The 15,958-nt window shown below is 40.3% G+C and overlaps 1 protein-coding gene across 1 annotated transcript in view; it reads right to left on the bottom strand.

The window, feature by feature from the left end:
• Window positions 1–4,622: 4,622 nt before the first annotated feature.
• Window positions 4,623–15,958, bottom strand: part of KLHL14 (kelch like family member 14) — a 59,304-nt gene continuing 47,968 nt past the window's right edge. Inside the window, exons 6-9 of the mRNA XM_086889292.1 lie at window positions 10,289–10,479; window positions 9,967–10,125; window positions 7,152–7,309; window positions 4,623–6,696 (exon numbers count right to left, since the gene is read on the bottom strand). Of these exons, the coding sequence (XP_086745418.1) occupies window positions 6,556–6,696; window positions 7,152–7,309; window positions 9,967–10,125; window positions 10,289–10,479 (649 nt within the window). The 3' untranslated portion in view covers window positions 4,623–6,555. The remainder of the gene's footprint in view (window positions 6,697–7,151; window positions 7,310–9,966; window positions 10,126–10,288; window positions 10,480–15,958) is intronic.

Genomic DNA, 15,958 nt, shown 5'->3' with positions numbered 1-15,958 from the left:
GAAGCATTTTCTGATGATGACGGTGACTCCATCCCGTCACACATGGCTACGAAGGTTAGGCAAGTCAGCAAATGTCTGCTGGGAGCGTGCCGGCCATCGCTGGCCCTGCCGTGCTGTGGGGGAGGCAGGGGATGACCTTGGCAAGCCCCAGCCAGTCCTGTTCCCTCTCACTCCGGCAAGTCTGAAGATTTACTTTCACCCTGAAGGTAATCAGTCAGTCGTGATTTTGACCTACAGTTTAATGTGCTCTCTTGCTATAGTTACAGACATCCTCCTTCTGGTTATGCTCCCTGCTGTGACTAATGGCATCTTTGCAGTTAAAGAGGTGGTTTTTAAAGAAAAACATCCAAGTTTCAGTGCTGTTACTGAGTTAACAGTTTTAGCAAAAACAATGGCACAGCAGTCCTTGCTATGGTCTATGAACTTGTCATTTTTTGGGTGCAACTGTATACATGTATATTTGTGTACATTCTGCAAAACCCCTACATACCCAGGAAGCAACAATTTTTTTCTGTTTGTGTTTATGAAAAGGATCATCAGTCTTGGTATTCACTATTCCCCAGTGAAATACCTTTTAAGAACACCCTGCACACATACAAAATAGTCTTGGTCAGCCAAAGTTTCTTGAAAACTGAATTATTTTGTACAAATGGAAACAGAAATGGAAATGAGTTTACAGAGATCAGGAACTGAATACCACACAATATACCAATATATTAAGGAAGCTTTACAAATCTGATCCTGAAAGAGTGTTTTTTTGGAAGATGTCTAAATGTTCCATGACAAACCATTTTTAAAAAATAAAACCATAAGGATTTTAATGATATTTTGAAAAATACCTCAACCATTCATAACTACTCTTTTTTAAAGCACTGCAACGATTGAAGGTAATTCTCCAAACTGAAGACCAGGTTTTTAGATTTAATGATGAGACTCCTTTAAATAAATAAAACAAATATTTTTTGTCCATGTAGATGTTGATGAAATATTCCACTTTCCAAATAGGTTCTCTGTATCTGTTCACCTCTAAGCCCAATTAAATTCAAGGGCAGCAGATCACAAAAGCTAATGCTACTAGACCAAAATTTCTACTCTGTGTGGCAAGAAAATCAGCAGAAAGTAGCTCAAGTTTTTTTGTTTTTTTTTTTTTTCTTTGCTATATTAAACTGCAGATGTCATTTGGATACTAATTGGAGTCATTGTGCAATCATGTTAGATGCCCTGTTCTCATTCAATATGTGGCAGGTAACATAGTACCCATGTTCTTCAAGAAAAGATCAATGACAAAGAGGTAGTTTTCTGCTGCAGGGAGAAGACAGACAATTAGAAAATCACTATTTGTATTCAATCTCTGTTTACACTGGTTGACCACATCTCTTGCAAGTGCGTATTTCTCCCCAGCTTCAGAAATACACAAATATATCAGCACCAGAAGTCTCCTCTCGTTTTAGTTTGCAATTCAGGATTGCTTTATTAATCAACGCAAGATGCATTCATTGAACTGGATTAATCCTGCATAAGTAATTTTGAAATTTCCTGCTGAAGTTATTTTTCATTTCTGGGAACAAATCATTTATTTGGATTTTCATATATCAGGATCACAGAGATTTGCCACAGTCAGATTTTAATTTTAGTTACATCTGAGCTGGCTTATATATTAGGGCGCATAGTTTTGCATGAGAGCATCTTCTAAAATCTGTAATTGGTGTGGAACACTGACATGCACAGAATACATCTGACAAGGTCCAGAGAGTTAGGTTCAGTTTCGCTGATCAACATCTATGCTGCAGATTAACTGAATCTTTTATGGCATTACAAGCCCTCCAGAATTCATTAGTGTGCTTTCCCTTCCTGCAAACCACTCTGACCTCCAGTGCTGCCGTCACTACTTCCTTGGACTGGACCCGAGAGGCTGAAACACTGACTCCTTTCCACTCCTGCACTAACAGAAATTAAATGTGTCTCTTAAAACTGCCTTGAACTGTGTGCACTGGCACTCATCTTGGCCTTTTAGCACTGCTTGGGATTTCTTTCTCCTTTGTCTGTACTAGAAAGCTCTATTTAAATTGAAATATGGTCTCTCCCGTAAAAGCAAGGGAACTAGAGTACTTTATTAACCAGTACAATATTAACCAGTATATATAACGAGGTTTGGCATGGATTTTTCTCAGAAATTTTTTCACAGATGCAGCTCGCAGAGGAAATCATTGTATTAAAAGCAGAAAGGGGGACAAACACGAGGGAAAGCAATAACAGTTTTTGGGAGGTGAGTACAGAGTACCTTCAAAGACAGTGCTGTAGTTAATGAAAAGCATATTTTTCAAATGCTCTCTTTGTCATTCTTAAGGGCATGGGTACAGGCTGCAAGTCACCAGCAAATCAGTCTTCTCGCACTTCTTGGCCAGTGGATGGAACCATAGCTCAAGATCAGGGAAACATATTCTGTTTTCCAGGTCCCACTCTGCAAAAGTACCTCGGCAAGTTTGGTATGCTGAGGGTGAAATGGAGAAGATTAAGATTTGTCAGGAAGGACAGCAGAGAAAGAGAAGTATGGAACAGTCCACGTGTCCAGCTCCCAAAGATGACTCTCATCAGAGAATCAGAAATGGACAGGGCTCTTCCATCCAATGCAACTGGGACCAGGAATTGTGGCTCATCTGCACTTCTTGTGCTTCCCACCACCAGCATCAGCTCTCCCCCCTTATCACAGGTGCTGGCTGTGGTTGGGTGTTTGCCACAGCCCAGGCCCTGCAGAGAGGTGTCGCTGGGCATCTCTGATAGGTTTTGTTCTGCTGAAGTCTGTGCATTAAAGCTTGAAACTGTACCTAAGTACCTCAGTACTTTGCTGATTTATCCTTCTGCTTGACAGCTAGACCACTGAAAATGATTAGCTGAATGCCATCACCCAAGGGCTTATTTAGTTAGTTTCATGTTTATCTCATGTTGTCTTCTGTTGAATTTTATTGTTTCTCTTCTGCCCTTTGTATTGCCTTTCCTCTCATTTTTTTCCAGCCTTGCTCTGATATGTGCTTCTCAAAAACCATCTTTGCTTCCCTCATTAATCCTGATTTTTTCTGTGCTCTCAATCCTCAAAAACTTCCCACCTTCTCCTCTCACAGTCTTGTTTTCTATTTTTCCTTTCATTTACTTTGTTCCCTTCCTTTCTAAATCATATCTCTGCCCATTGCTTCCAGTTTCTCTTCTTCATCCTTCTCCCACATTATGTAAAAAAAAAGCATAAATCTTCCTTCCTTCCTCTGCGGAAATAAACTCATTAATGAAACAATCCTATTAATCATGCTATCTTAGCGCTATCCAGTACAGCCCACACCTGCTTTGAACACAGGGGTCAGTTTGCTCAGTGCACCCCCCTGGTTTGCATAGGCAGGTTCTGATCCCTGCCAAAGGTTTGTAGGCATGAATAAACAATGCATGAATAGTAACTGGCATTGGTGATGCTTCTGCTTCCTGCTAGAACCTCCTGCTTTTACCTTGTCTCAGCCTGGCAATATCTCTTGTCCCAACTCCTCTACAGCACGCCCATGCAGGCACTTCCCCTCCAAGAACTGAAATACCCATAGTTAGAAGGGTTTTGTCACAGAAGGAACATTTTGAAGAGGTATGAATTTGCCACAACAAACACTAAATTCCCCAAACCAAGACTGAGCTTAACAAGCAGGGTCCTTTTCACTTACTGTGGGACAGGGGAACACAGGGAGCAGTGCAAGGCAGAGACTTTTCAGAGGCATGCAGTGGCTGCTCCAGTGAGAGCAAGCACAGGGCTTGAGCTTTTCCTGCTGGAAAAAGGTGCCACTTTCCCAGGCCAGGCACTGCGCTCAGGGGAAGAAAGAATCTCTACAGACCCATGTTTTACCGTGGCCACTGTGCTGACAAGCACTGAGTAATGACACTTGGAAAACAATGAGGCCATTATGTAACACCAGAAAATAAAGCAAGTTCACACATCTACATGATAAAAAAAAGTTCCAAAGAATTTAATGTAGATATTATTTATACATACACTTTATAAGTAGGAATATGGCAGACAGTTGAATTAGTACATAAAGTTTTATTTAAAGTTTCCCCCCTACAAGCAAGCTTCATTTACACAGTCTAGTACTGTACAAAATTTACATTCTTTGTGTGACTTATTTAGTTAGCATTTTTTCCTTGGTCATGCCTTCTTGATAGATAGAAAGATTTAGATACAGTCCTCATAAATCTTTAAATTATCTTGGTAAAAAAAGGAACCATTTAAAAGGACAAGAAGTATCCTTTAAAAATGGTACATTTTAGTAGACAGGTGATCGTCAGTGTTCAGTGGCAGACCTTTTAAATGTCATACAAGGTTTCCTCATTTAGTATCTTAACAGTTTCCTTTTTTATATATATTTATATTTATATACTTTCAACAGGAAAGGAAAAAAGGTCATGATTGCACCAAATATATTTTACAAGGGATCCCTTGGATCTGAACAATATAAATAAATACAAAACCAACTAAGATTGCACTATGTAGGAGAAATGGATTGAGATTTCAGGATATACACTCCACCTTTATGAGTTCCTTAGTGATGCTCACTGGAAAACTCCCCAAGGGCTCATTCAAATATTAGCATCTTCAGATAATTATTTTGTTTAATTTTTTTTTTTTTTTACAGGTGTGCAGCTACTTCATCAATTGGATTATTGCATTTGTGTGGTACCAGTCTTTACTGCATTACTCCAATTTTGTAAGTTGTGTAATTCTGCTGCAAGCAAGGGAGTTTCAATAAAACTAGACTGATGCCAGAGAGAAACAGTCCCATGATATTTGCTCTCCGTTATTTATATTGCTCTCAAGCATCAATATATAGTGTAATTTCTGTGTACATTCACCCTTTTTCTATTTTGCAAAGCAAATAATGAAGCCTTTCTTCCATCTATTGCCTCTGCAGCAGAAACCAACCTCCAGCAGCTGCCTGCTCCTTGCTTAATGCACTAGCATTAAGTCCTGTCATGAAAGACATGTGCAGGGCTGAAAATGCAGGATTGGAGTGTCCTTTGCCTTTTACATGGTGCAGCCAGCTACAACTAGGTAAATTAAAGGCCAGATATTTAGCTGACATAAAGTACATCCATTGGCCTCAATGGAGCAATGTCAGTTTACACCAGTAAAGAGGATGGTCCTGAGAGTAATGGATGCAGCACTAGTAAACCACAGTTGAAGAATTATGCCCATACTGTAATGAGGTGCAGATGATTATGTCTGTTAACTGCAAGGTGGTGAAGAATCGGGCTCAGATTCTGTCCCTGCTTTTGCAAAGCCAGGACAGAAAGACATAAGCTTAACACATAGACAGTCTGATTTGTGCAAGCAACTACGACTTCATGAAGCAAGTCCTAAATGCTACCAGTCCCGTGTGGGAGCATTCTGAACTCACTTTGCAATGTGTAAATAATTACACAGGCTATAAGGCAGTGGAAACTCTGGCCTTATATTACTTTGGATCAACAGTAAAACTCTCTCAGAGTGCATCTTAGGATCAACCACACAGGACTACTTTAACTACTTACCAGCGTCTCTCCAAAAATGTACATAAGCATTTCAGAGTCCAAAGCAATAAATTTATGATTAAATGCAGTCTTCTTGTCTTTGGAAAGAACTCACACAGATGCTGATATCTAACAGGTTAGTGAAAAGGAAGTAAGGTTTCTGGTGCTTTGTTAAGTGGTCATAGAAATAACTTACTTTACAAAGCCAGATTTTAAGCTGTAGGATCCAAATTCTGTTATACTAATGTAGAACCAGTCATTCCATGTGATTTCAGTGAAATGACTCTGACTTTACACAAGTGTGATTAGAAGAATTTGATCCTAATCCCTAAGCTGCTATTGCAAGAAGTGCTCTGTAAAGCATAGCTTTCATTGTAGTCTGCTTTCTGCTGCACTTGCACATGGGGACTTTGAAGGCAGAGTGTATTAGTTGCCAAGCTGTGCAAAAACTGAATGATATTTCTTTACCTTTTATAATCTTCTGGTGCTGTGTTGCTTGCAGAGCATATGAAGTAGTTGTAGGTTAGGATTACAGAGGAGGAGACAATTCTGCAATGCAGTGTGAGCTTTTCACTATCTGAATTCTGAAACATTCATGAAAACAACATCCTCATGACTTCAACACAGATCACATGCAGGTAGATACAATGCACAATACTGATCGTGTCTCTTCAGGCTCTATTTGAAGAGTTAGCCATCATTTATTTTTTAAAGTTAAATTTGATGTGAGGAGTGTCTCTGCAGCAGGAAAAGTTTAAATCAGTCTGAAAAGGCAGTCTGTCAGCATGTAATGTTCGGTGTGTTTTAGCTTCTTGCTTCATAAGACACCGGCACCTATCTGAGATGGGACAACGCTTGGTTTTTCTTTTCTTTTAGTTTGCTCCTAAAGCATAAACATGGAATGAGGGGTCAATTATGGTAGCTTTGTTTTAACAGGAATTCTGTTCTAATAAAATATTTACGTCACCCGTCATTATTTTCCCAAATGCACTCAGTGTTCGTGTCAGTGCTCCTGGCCCATCACTTGTTGTACGGAACACAGGCCGGCAATACCACAGTCGAACATGCAGGTCCTGCAAGGGGCTCCGCAACATCACCTTCCAGTTCTGTCCAAGTCCCTTTCTCAGGACTGTAGCAAATAGTAGAAGATTTGTAGGCTCCCTGTAGCAGAACAAAATGTCACATTAAATGTGGCTTTGGTAAAATCCAAGTCACACATCAGCTCTAAAGATATTTGAAAGTGACTCGGGGTCGCTCTAACTTAGAAGCTCGTCAAGAAGTTATGGTTTTTTCAGCACCCAGCCCCTGAAAATCAATCTCCTTTACAAGCACCTCATAAGCAGAGCTGTAAGCACATAGTCCCATCAATAACTTATTCAAAATTCCTTCTGATTTTTAAATTACTCCATATCACTGAAAAAAGTGTAATAATAACTCATCTAAATAGAGAAGCACAAAGGTTAAAAAACACGCCATGTTCTCCACAAGCTGAAAACCAACCAAACCTGCCCCTATAGCTAATTCCCCTCTCCTCTCCATCCCATCTGCATACTATACAGACTGGCCACAAGAACTCAGAAGGAACACAGGGGTGATTGTAGGAAGCAAGTACACACCATACTCCAGCTGTAGCCTCCTACAAGGTAAATACTGTCATCAAGGACCGCGCAGCCAGGGCCACTGCGACCCTCCAGAATAGGAGTCTGGAGGATATTCCACTGGTCACCTTTTGGATCGTAGCATTCCACAAGCATTACGTCGAGATGGGAGAAACCTGGATGAGGGCATTAAGAGAACATGTCTTATGACATACTGTTTTATTACTTATTTTAAATTTATTACTATTTTCATATACATTTAAGCCAACTTCTGTAATATTAATGTTTCATTATTTCAGTTCAAATAAATCTGTTGAAAGTTTTTACCACTACTTCTACAGTCTTCTACAAATCATGAGTCCATATAAAACCTGACCACATCAGGAAACGCTCAATAATTTATCAGTGACACAAGCAGATTCAAACAAACTTCTTCCTTGTCTATCAGTGTTAATACAAGTTTGAACATGTAGGAAAAGACTGTCCTGGCAGTCTTTCACAAAATTCAGCAGATCCAATCTATTCAAAATTGAAAAGATTGAATTTTTCTCAGAAATCAATGTCTAACAAGGGAGAGCTTAGACAACTGATGCCACTTGGTTCTAGAGGGACAAAGTGCTTAGCACAACGGACGTGATGTGCAGGACCAGTTTCAATTTTCTAGCTGATTTAAGGTGTACCCTAAAGCACACAGCTGGGGTAAAGTCTTTCAGGCAACAAAAAAATGTAACCACAAATATGGTGGTCCCATCTTTCCCTGGTAGGCCAAATAATGCTCCAAGCGAGTGCTGCTGTTTGATCCCCAAAGGGCAGACGGGTCTCAGCTCAAGATTCTCAAGCTGTATCAGTTAATATGAATTAAGTGAGCTGAACACAGACACTGAACACAGGAGTCCCAGCTCCTACTCTAATATTTAGTAAATTCCCTATTTCAAACTACCCTTTTTGTCAGAGCACTGTGGTAGAAGTATGGCTTTCTTAATATGCTGAAGTGCTTTTCTTAACCTTTTGTCTTCTCTTCAAGGTATGACAGCAAAGGGAAGTAAGATTTTCTGTAAAAAGGGTATTTGGTGATATCAGCACTTCATGAGGGAGCTGCTTGCTCAAGTATTATTTACGTCTGGAACGAGTATGAACTAATATGAAATAATTCACAATAACATGAAATAATTATTTGCTGCTTTAAGGTTTTCAAGGGGCCATAAAAAGGCCACTGCTGTGCACCCAGAAGCTGTCAAAAGCTCTGTAGCAAACTGCAGTATGCACATGACTACCTGTGATGTGGTAAATGCACAGCTATCACTACTACACAGTTCAGCTTCACAAAGGAGGGCTTTGCCATGGGAGGGCTTTGCCATGGAGCCCTGCTATTCCCTGCCAGTGGAGAATTTGTAACATTTCATCCACACTTCCTCCTCCCTGTCCTTGCAGTTCTTCCTTTTGTTTCACTGTATAGCAGAAACCATTTTTTTTCCAAAAAGTCCTTTTACCAGAGAGCCATATCTTTCCAGAAGCCTGGATGTTTAATACCTCTCACAACAGTGAGCAGTTCAAGCATAACAAAGGCACCCAGGACAACAGCTGTAGAGGCAAAAATGCAAAGCTTATTAGATGTAGATGAAACTGCGTGGAAAAAAAAAAATAGAAGCAATTTAAGCCTCTGCAAACCAAAGCATGTGCTTCAGCTTGAGAGCTGTGAAAGGTTTTACTTTTGTAGGAAGAAAAGCCAATACTGTGAAACACTGAAACCTACAAAATTTTCAGGTGTTCATGGGCAAGCAGCTTTTGCCCTCTTCACCTTATAAGGTCCAGTCCATAAGCAGCCATCCCAGCTGGGGGTGGGGAGTGGAGGCACAGCAGCACTGAACCTGCCTGCAGGGTTTTATGCACCAGTACTATTCAACAGGGAAAATTTACGTCTGGGACTTTGTCCCTTGCATGCTCCACAGACACTCAGATCTCCAAAAGCAGTGTGTGGCTTTACAGTGTCATGGGGTCCCAGGGGCTGGAGTCAGGCATGACCTGATCTTACTGGCAGTTTACATATTTTTTTACTTTTTGTTCTACATTATGATTTTCTCTTTTGTTTTGGTAGTCTTTTCATGTTTTGGTTTTAAAAATTAAGGGAGAAAGAAGAAAAAAGTGAATATAAACTATCAAATATTATCATGGGACAAAGAAACAGGAGGTGTGCTTTTTGTCTAAGTGGCTGGATTAAGAAACATCTTTAACAGCAATGACATACAGGTATTAAGATAAAAATACCAGATGCCTAAGCTATACTTATTTTAATATGAAAGCTTTTCAAAAGGTAAAAACAAGAGATCTCTAAAAAGAATTATAATAAACAAGCTACATTTAATACTAAAAAGGGATTTAAAGAGCCTAGTCCTAATATTTGATGGCTGGAAGTTTGCTTCTTTTTTCCTCTTCATTAAATCAGGAGCTTGTTTTTTGTGTGTTGCTCTGAATAAAGCTCTCTTTAACTGCACATTTTGGAAAATGATTTACAGAGGAAAATATTGCTGGGACTTTCGGGTCAAAGAATAATCTGTTTGTTTCATTGAATTCTTGGTAATGACAAATTGTCCATGCCTTTGAGTAATGGAAGCTCCCATTTGTATTATCTAAAGCATTCATTACTCATATATTTAATGTACTGTTATAATTTTAAAATAATTTGCATAAAATGTTTTTAAAATTGCTGGCTCAAGTGTCCTGTTAAATTGTGTTACTTGGCTTTTAATGTATTTAACAGTGACTGTCTTAACAAAAATATTCTTTCTCAGAGATGTGGGACACTGAGATATTTTTTTGTTATTAAAAATGTGACCTTTCAAATGGTTTCCTCCAATTGCATACAGTCGGTCATTCATTACAGCCAGAGTGTGGATTGCTCGTTTTGTGTTCATGTCCTGTTTTCGGGCCCAGACGTCCATCACAGGGTCATAGCAGTACAGCCAGGGGACATATTCTCCATTGTGGACACCTCCTGCAAAGTAAATACACATCAGTTAATTAATATAAATAAAGACATTGTGCTGCAGCAGGAATTTAACTCTCTGGTTTTGGGGTTCTGCAGTTCACGCTTTTTTTTTATGGCGGTTTTGGGTTGGTGTTCTTGCCATACAGCAGGAATTATTCAAGACACTGGCCTGAAATATATATCTTGCCATTGTGAACGGCTCCTGCATGGGCTGCCAGGGGTTGTGGTAACGAAGACACGTAACGCCACTCGTTTGTCTCCAAGTTGTAGCACTCAACGCTGGACAAGTAGCCAGTTTCGTTTCTTCCACCGATGACATACAAGTTCTTGTCAAGGCGGCAGGCATAGAAACTGGCTCTCCTGGAGGACAGGGCAGAACGGAACAAAACAAGCCAACAACAATCCCATTAGCCATGTCAAACATTTCTTTCCCCTCTCCAGCTGACTCCCTGAATGAAAAGAGCTGCTCCTTCACATGCTACACCAGAGAGAAGTGTCAGGGAGCTTCACATGCTTACAGCTATCCTAGAGACTGTATCTGCTTTGCTAATCAAATACACAATACTCCACGTGAAAAAATACTTCATTTTTTGTGTCAAAACAATTAGGCGCACATAAAACTGCTAGAAAATGCCCCTTTTCAAAGCTGTTTGTTGCTTTTTCACACCCGTGAAAGATAAAAAGGTGCTCATTAATGTATGGGGCATTACCTTGTAAGGGATATAACAACTCAGTAAGACAAAGTGAAAAATGAGGTAGATAATGTAACAATAATAAATTATCTTGACATTCACTTTCTTTATGGTCCTTCAAGGGTCATTGTTCCCAATTTACTAAGAGAACCACATCATCAAAATTTTTCTTCAATTATCATTTTTTTCTTCCTTCTGCAGTACTGCAAATAGAACAACTTCCCTTATGCTAGCCACAACACTGCATTCCCACCTTTTAACTCAAATGAGATCTGTCTCCATCCAACTAACCCTGAGAAAAGTTTTAGCCACCTGTCTGCTTTTACATGCAACTCAGGTGTGTAGGAAAAGAATTAAGATTTCTGGCCAGGACTGTGGGGCATTTATTAGTTTGTCTTCCTTGTGCCTCCAAAATTAATGGTGTTTGTTCCCAAAGTAAAAATTGAGCTGTAGATGATTTTGAGAGACCTTGGTGTAATCCACTCTCAGGGAAAGCTCCCAGGATCATTCCAGCAGCAGGAAGGTTTGCTAGAGTAGAGACCTTTAAGTTCAAGCTGCAATAACATGAGAAAGAAAACGGCAAAAGAGCAGAGCTGGGCTAGGATGAAGAGCTGTACAAAATATTGAATGACATGGGAGCCCAGAAATATGCAGGCAGGCCAGGCACAGCAAAGTGTACTTCTGACAGCTCCTGCAAAGCAGGCACTCTGGAGTGTGGCTGTATCTTGCCAAACCATGCTCTGTAGCTGATTCAATGCACTCTGGTTCATGCCCAGATGCCTTAATTTGAATTTGGGAGCAGCTGCTTATTTCACTCCTGAATCATGCACTAAATCTTGGGGCCTTGATGGTCACCTGCACCGTAAGGACTCAAACCTGCGGAGCACTGCAAAGCATTTGGATGAGCAGTGGTACACACAGAGTACAGCATCCTCAAGGAACAGCTTCAGTATGTCCACCTCCTTCCCCGGCTTCCCAGAGCCATCCCATGACCAGGTCAGCTAGCAAAGTCTGTGGTGCCCTGTCCCTAACCTGACATCTAGCCAGGCATCTTCAGGAGCATTTCCTTCAGTGAAGACAGGAATAAGATCTTGCTCTTTTGCACAGCTACCTATTTTCACAAAATCTGTAGCATCCTTTAACATTTTGGAAAAACCTCCCTCTTAGTTAAAAGTGTCTGAGACTGGCTGGTGGTTTATAAGTTGGAAGAGAAGTCAGGCAGACACCAAGAGATTCAGCCATGGAAACAGCAGAGCTGTCTGGGCATTCAGGGAACACATTTGATGCATCACTGCCAGTTTCTGACCTTACTTTTTGGATTTGGTGCACACCTGACAGAGCTCCTCACCAGCCAGGGTCACTGAACACCTCCTGCTCACTTCTTTGTTTTCACCCTGCCTGCACATGCGCAATTTGGATGGTGTGGGACAGAACCCCTTTCTGAGTGGGGCTGGGAACTCCACCATAGGGAAGACTTCTGAAAGAAAAACGTGGAAATAAGAGAATAGGAATACTGGCAAGTGTCTCCAAATCAAGTGATGAATTTAAAAAGACCATTTAATTCATCTGTCAGTGGGCAGATAGAAACTGATGGCATATTTTGCTCTGCATGGTCGGGCAGCAAATTGTGCATCTATGTTTTTAGCCTGATATTCTATGGAAACAAAGCTAATTTGATTACACTGTACATGTGCCCATGTCTGCCTACTGTTGTCTCCTAAAAGAAACCCTGCTGACTGATTTCATTCTAATTTGACAGAGGCTATAGGTGTTACAAGCAATCAAGTGTGTATATAAGCTTTCTAGAATATGTGATGGGCCTGAGGCAACACAGCCTACAGTTTCCCCAAAAGTAGGAAAAGCTGCAGAGGTCACCTCCTATTAGACATGAGAGAGCCTGCATAGGCAGGTACACATTTTTCAACCTTTCTGTGTCCAGCAACCATCAGGCACAAAACCAGAGGTTGCCTTCTCTCACTGCTCCCACATCCACTCATCCGTCCTTGTGCACCTTCTCTGGTGAACCCATTAACAAACTGCTCTTGGCATGGTTTTTTTTTTTTGTTTTTTTTTTTTATCTCAGGTTTAATTAACAGAGGTAAACACAACTTGCATGTATTGTCCTCTTAACTAGGATTTCACTGACAATATTCTGTATGTGTACTCCTGGTTTCATCCACACAGTGTCACTGTAAGGAGCAAAAATGAAAGCATCAGCATACTTGACTCCTCTGCTTGGATGTGAACATTCACTTAGTACCTTTTGTCACAAATATTTTAAGCTTTTTGGGTTTTTTGAATTTTCAGTGATGCAGTGTGTAAGGGCATGCTGTCAAGTGATGACTTTTAAACTGCTGTAAAATATGATTAAGATTAAACTATAACACAAAAATCTTTGCATGACAACTTTCCTCTCAATACTGAGAAGACACTATCAGATTTTAATCAGATAACTAGAATGTACCTCAGGATCTGAATATGGACAATAAGACAATTATTTTGCGATTTTTTTCAGGACTTGAAAGTACTCGATGTTCACTGGTCTCCTAGATGCTTCTCCTTCGCACACTTCACCCAACCATCAACCCAACTAACTTCTTCTTTCATGTACACACATATAAAAGGGAAGATTTTCCTCATGATTTTCATGCATGATGAATTTATGTCCTGAAACACCAAAGAGAACTACCAGTCTGAGGTTCAAAGTTACCAATGCTGTTACTGATTGTCATTTCTGGACCTGATTTCAGAGTCACTTATAGACTTGCTTTTTAAAAATAAATAATCTTAATAGGGGTTGACATTACTATTATTAAAGTCAAATAAAAAAATAAAATGTGATTTTTTAAAAAATCCCTTTTTCTGTGCCTTTTCTCAGCTCACTCAGCCTCAGAGAGTACCTGCTTACTTCCCACTTCCACTTGTGCTTCTTCAATGCTTTTGGCTGGTATTCAAACAAAAATTGTTAACTCAGAATATAAGAAAAAAAAATTGTTTTAAATATTGTTTTGCTCCACAGACCTTGAAAAGCTCTGTGTTGGCAAGGTGCAACAGTTCTGAGGTGTCCAGCTGGGGCTCGCACCCACAAGCTCAGATACAACTGCTACAAAGACTGCTCCTTCAACAGCCATCGTAGTCTAACTGAACTGTTCTCCAAAAAACCTTCCTGTTGTTATGGCATGATCAGGCAGATGTGTATTTCCAAAGCTTATGAGTCATTTGCTGGTTCTCTAAACAACAAACTCCTGATAATAGTTCATACTTTTCAAAAGCATCTATATTTGAGATGGTCTTCAAATGAAAAGAAACTAAATTGGCTTTAAAGAAAATACACCGGCAACACTGAATCCATAACGGGATTAGATTTTTCTTTATAGCTCACACAGTAAAATCAATCAGATATGGATTTTGGCATGTGAGATAAAAGTTTACTTATCAAATATTTCATACAGATTTTTGACTTGAGAATATACTGCCTGTGAACGAGTCCCACATTTACCTGGCAGTCATTTCAAAGGAGCTATTATAATCTATCCAGCCAATTATTCTCAGACTAAAATTCCTAAATAGGTTTTGACTTGATGGACCATAATGACTCAGAAAAACCCATTTAACAGTCTGTCTTGTCAATGGTGCCTGCATTATACCAGCAGAGACAGGGCATGACCCTGTACTCCTAGCAGGGGGAAAACAGCCTGGTGACTTTAATGGGAACTTTATCTCACTAAAGGAGCTGGCAAAGAAAACTGCATAAAAGCTCTCTCTTGTTTGTATGATCTCCTACAGACTGGGCCAGTCCATACCTCTGAAAGCTGCAAAAACTCTGAGGAAGTCATTAGGACTCAACAAACAAATCATCAAACACATTTTAGAAAATGAGTGTAAAATCTCATTTTTCCAACAGTAGCCCTAATTCTTAGGAGCCTTTATAGAAAAACAACAGGCAAACTGATGAGCTATGTATTCTGAACAAAAGAGGTGACAATTAACGTTGTCATAGCGAAGCCCCTTGCAGAAGGAACTATGTATGACTGGACTATTGTATTTCAGTCCCTCTGTAAGGAGCTGTGGTGTTTACATACATTACGGTTTATTATGGGCAGGAGCATGGGGCACAGCTGAGTTTTGGCCTCTTGGCTGAAGGCAGCAGCTTCCACCAGAGCACAAGGCCCGTCACCTACCACATGGTTTCCCAGGAAACACAACTGGCCAATGTGGAGGTGGAAAAATTCCTACTGCCTCCTTTCTCCAGCCCTGAGCTGCCTAGTTCTGCTTTCTGTGGTTTGCCAGCCAAATAAACCCAACTGCTCAGCCAGCTGACAACACCCCTCAGGAATTTGCCTGGAGATACACAGAGGGCCTAGTCAGGACTCAGATTAGGCTCCACAGAAGACGTCCAGGCTCAACACAAAGTCTCCTAGTCTCCTAGTTGGTCTCCTAGTCAGTCTCCCAGCTCAGCAAGGATGACTTGATGCCCAATATGACGCTCACCTCCTGTCTCCCCCATGCCAACACCTAAACTGGCTGTGACTCACTCTAGGAAGCAGAACCAGATGGAAAGGTGTTCCTCTGTTTTAAAGTAAACAATCACAGCTGTGAAGGTTATCCCACAGTGCTGGTGGGAATGAGGGAGAAGGCTAGGTGTTGCCAAAGCAGGGACTTAGGTCAATCAAACGGAATCTTGAACAAAGGTCCTTCAAAAATTCTGCAGATTGACGTTATACCCCTGGAAATTTGAAAAGACAGCCATATTTCCAAGCATCTCATACAACACACCTTGAATCACAAGGCTGTACTGAATTCAATATATTTATGACTGCCAGACGCCTGAATAGTGTAGACAGTCAACAAAAAAAGAGCTGTAATACTGACATGGAATAAAGAAAACATTTGAGATCTTTTATACGTGGGATCCATAAGAAGATGGGTGTTGAACTGAAGGAAGGACACTAAGCATTTTCTTCAAATAACATTGTAACTTTGTATCTTCTGCCTCTAAGATTCTTCTTATGAAACACGCACAATTCTGTTCAGGTTTATGGATTTTTTTCCCATCAGGGTAGGATTTGGGATCCACAGTTAAGTTTTACATCATCTTTATGGGTCATTGCTCAAGTCCACATCCACCTTTGCTCTTTGGTACACAG

This window comes from Cyanistes caeruleus, chromosome 1 (genome assembly GCF_971803275.1).
Source record: "Cyanistes caeruleus chromosome 1, bCyaCae1.hap1.1, whole genome shotgun sequence".
In the NCBI taxonomy this organism is placed as follows: domain Eukaryota; kingdom Metazoa; phylum Chordata; class Aves; order Passeriformes; family Paridae; genus Cyanistes; species Cyanistes caeruleus.
The sequence above is the reverse complement of the archived record's forward strand: the minus strand, read 5'-3'. Positions and strand labels throughout refer to the sequence as shown.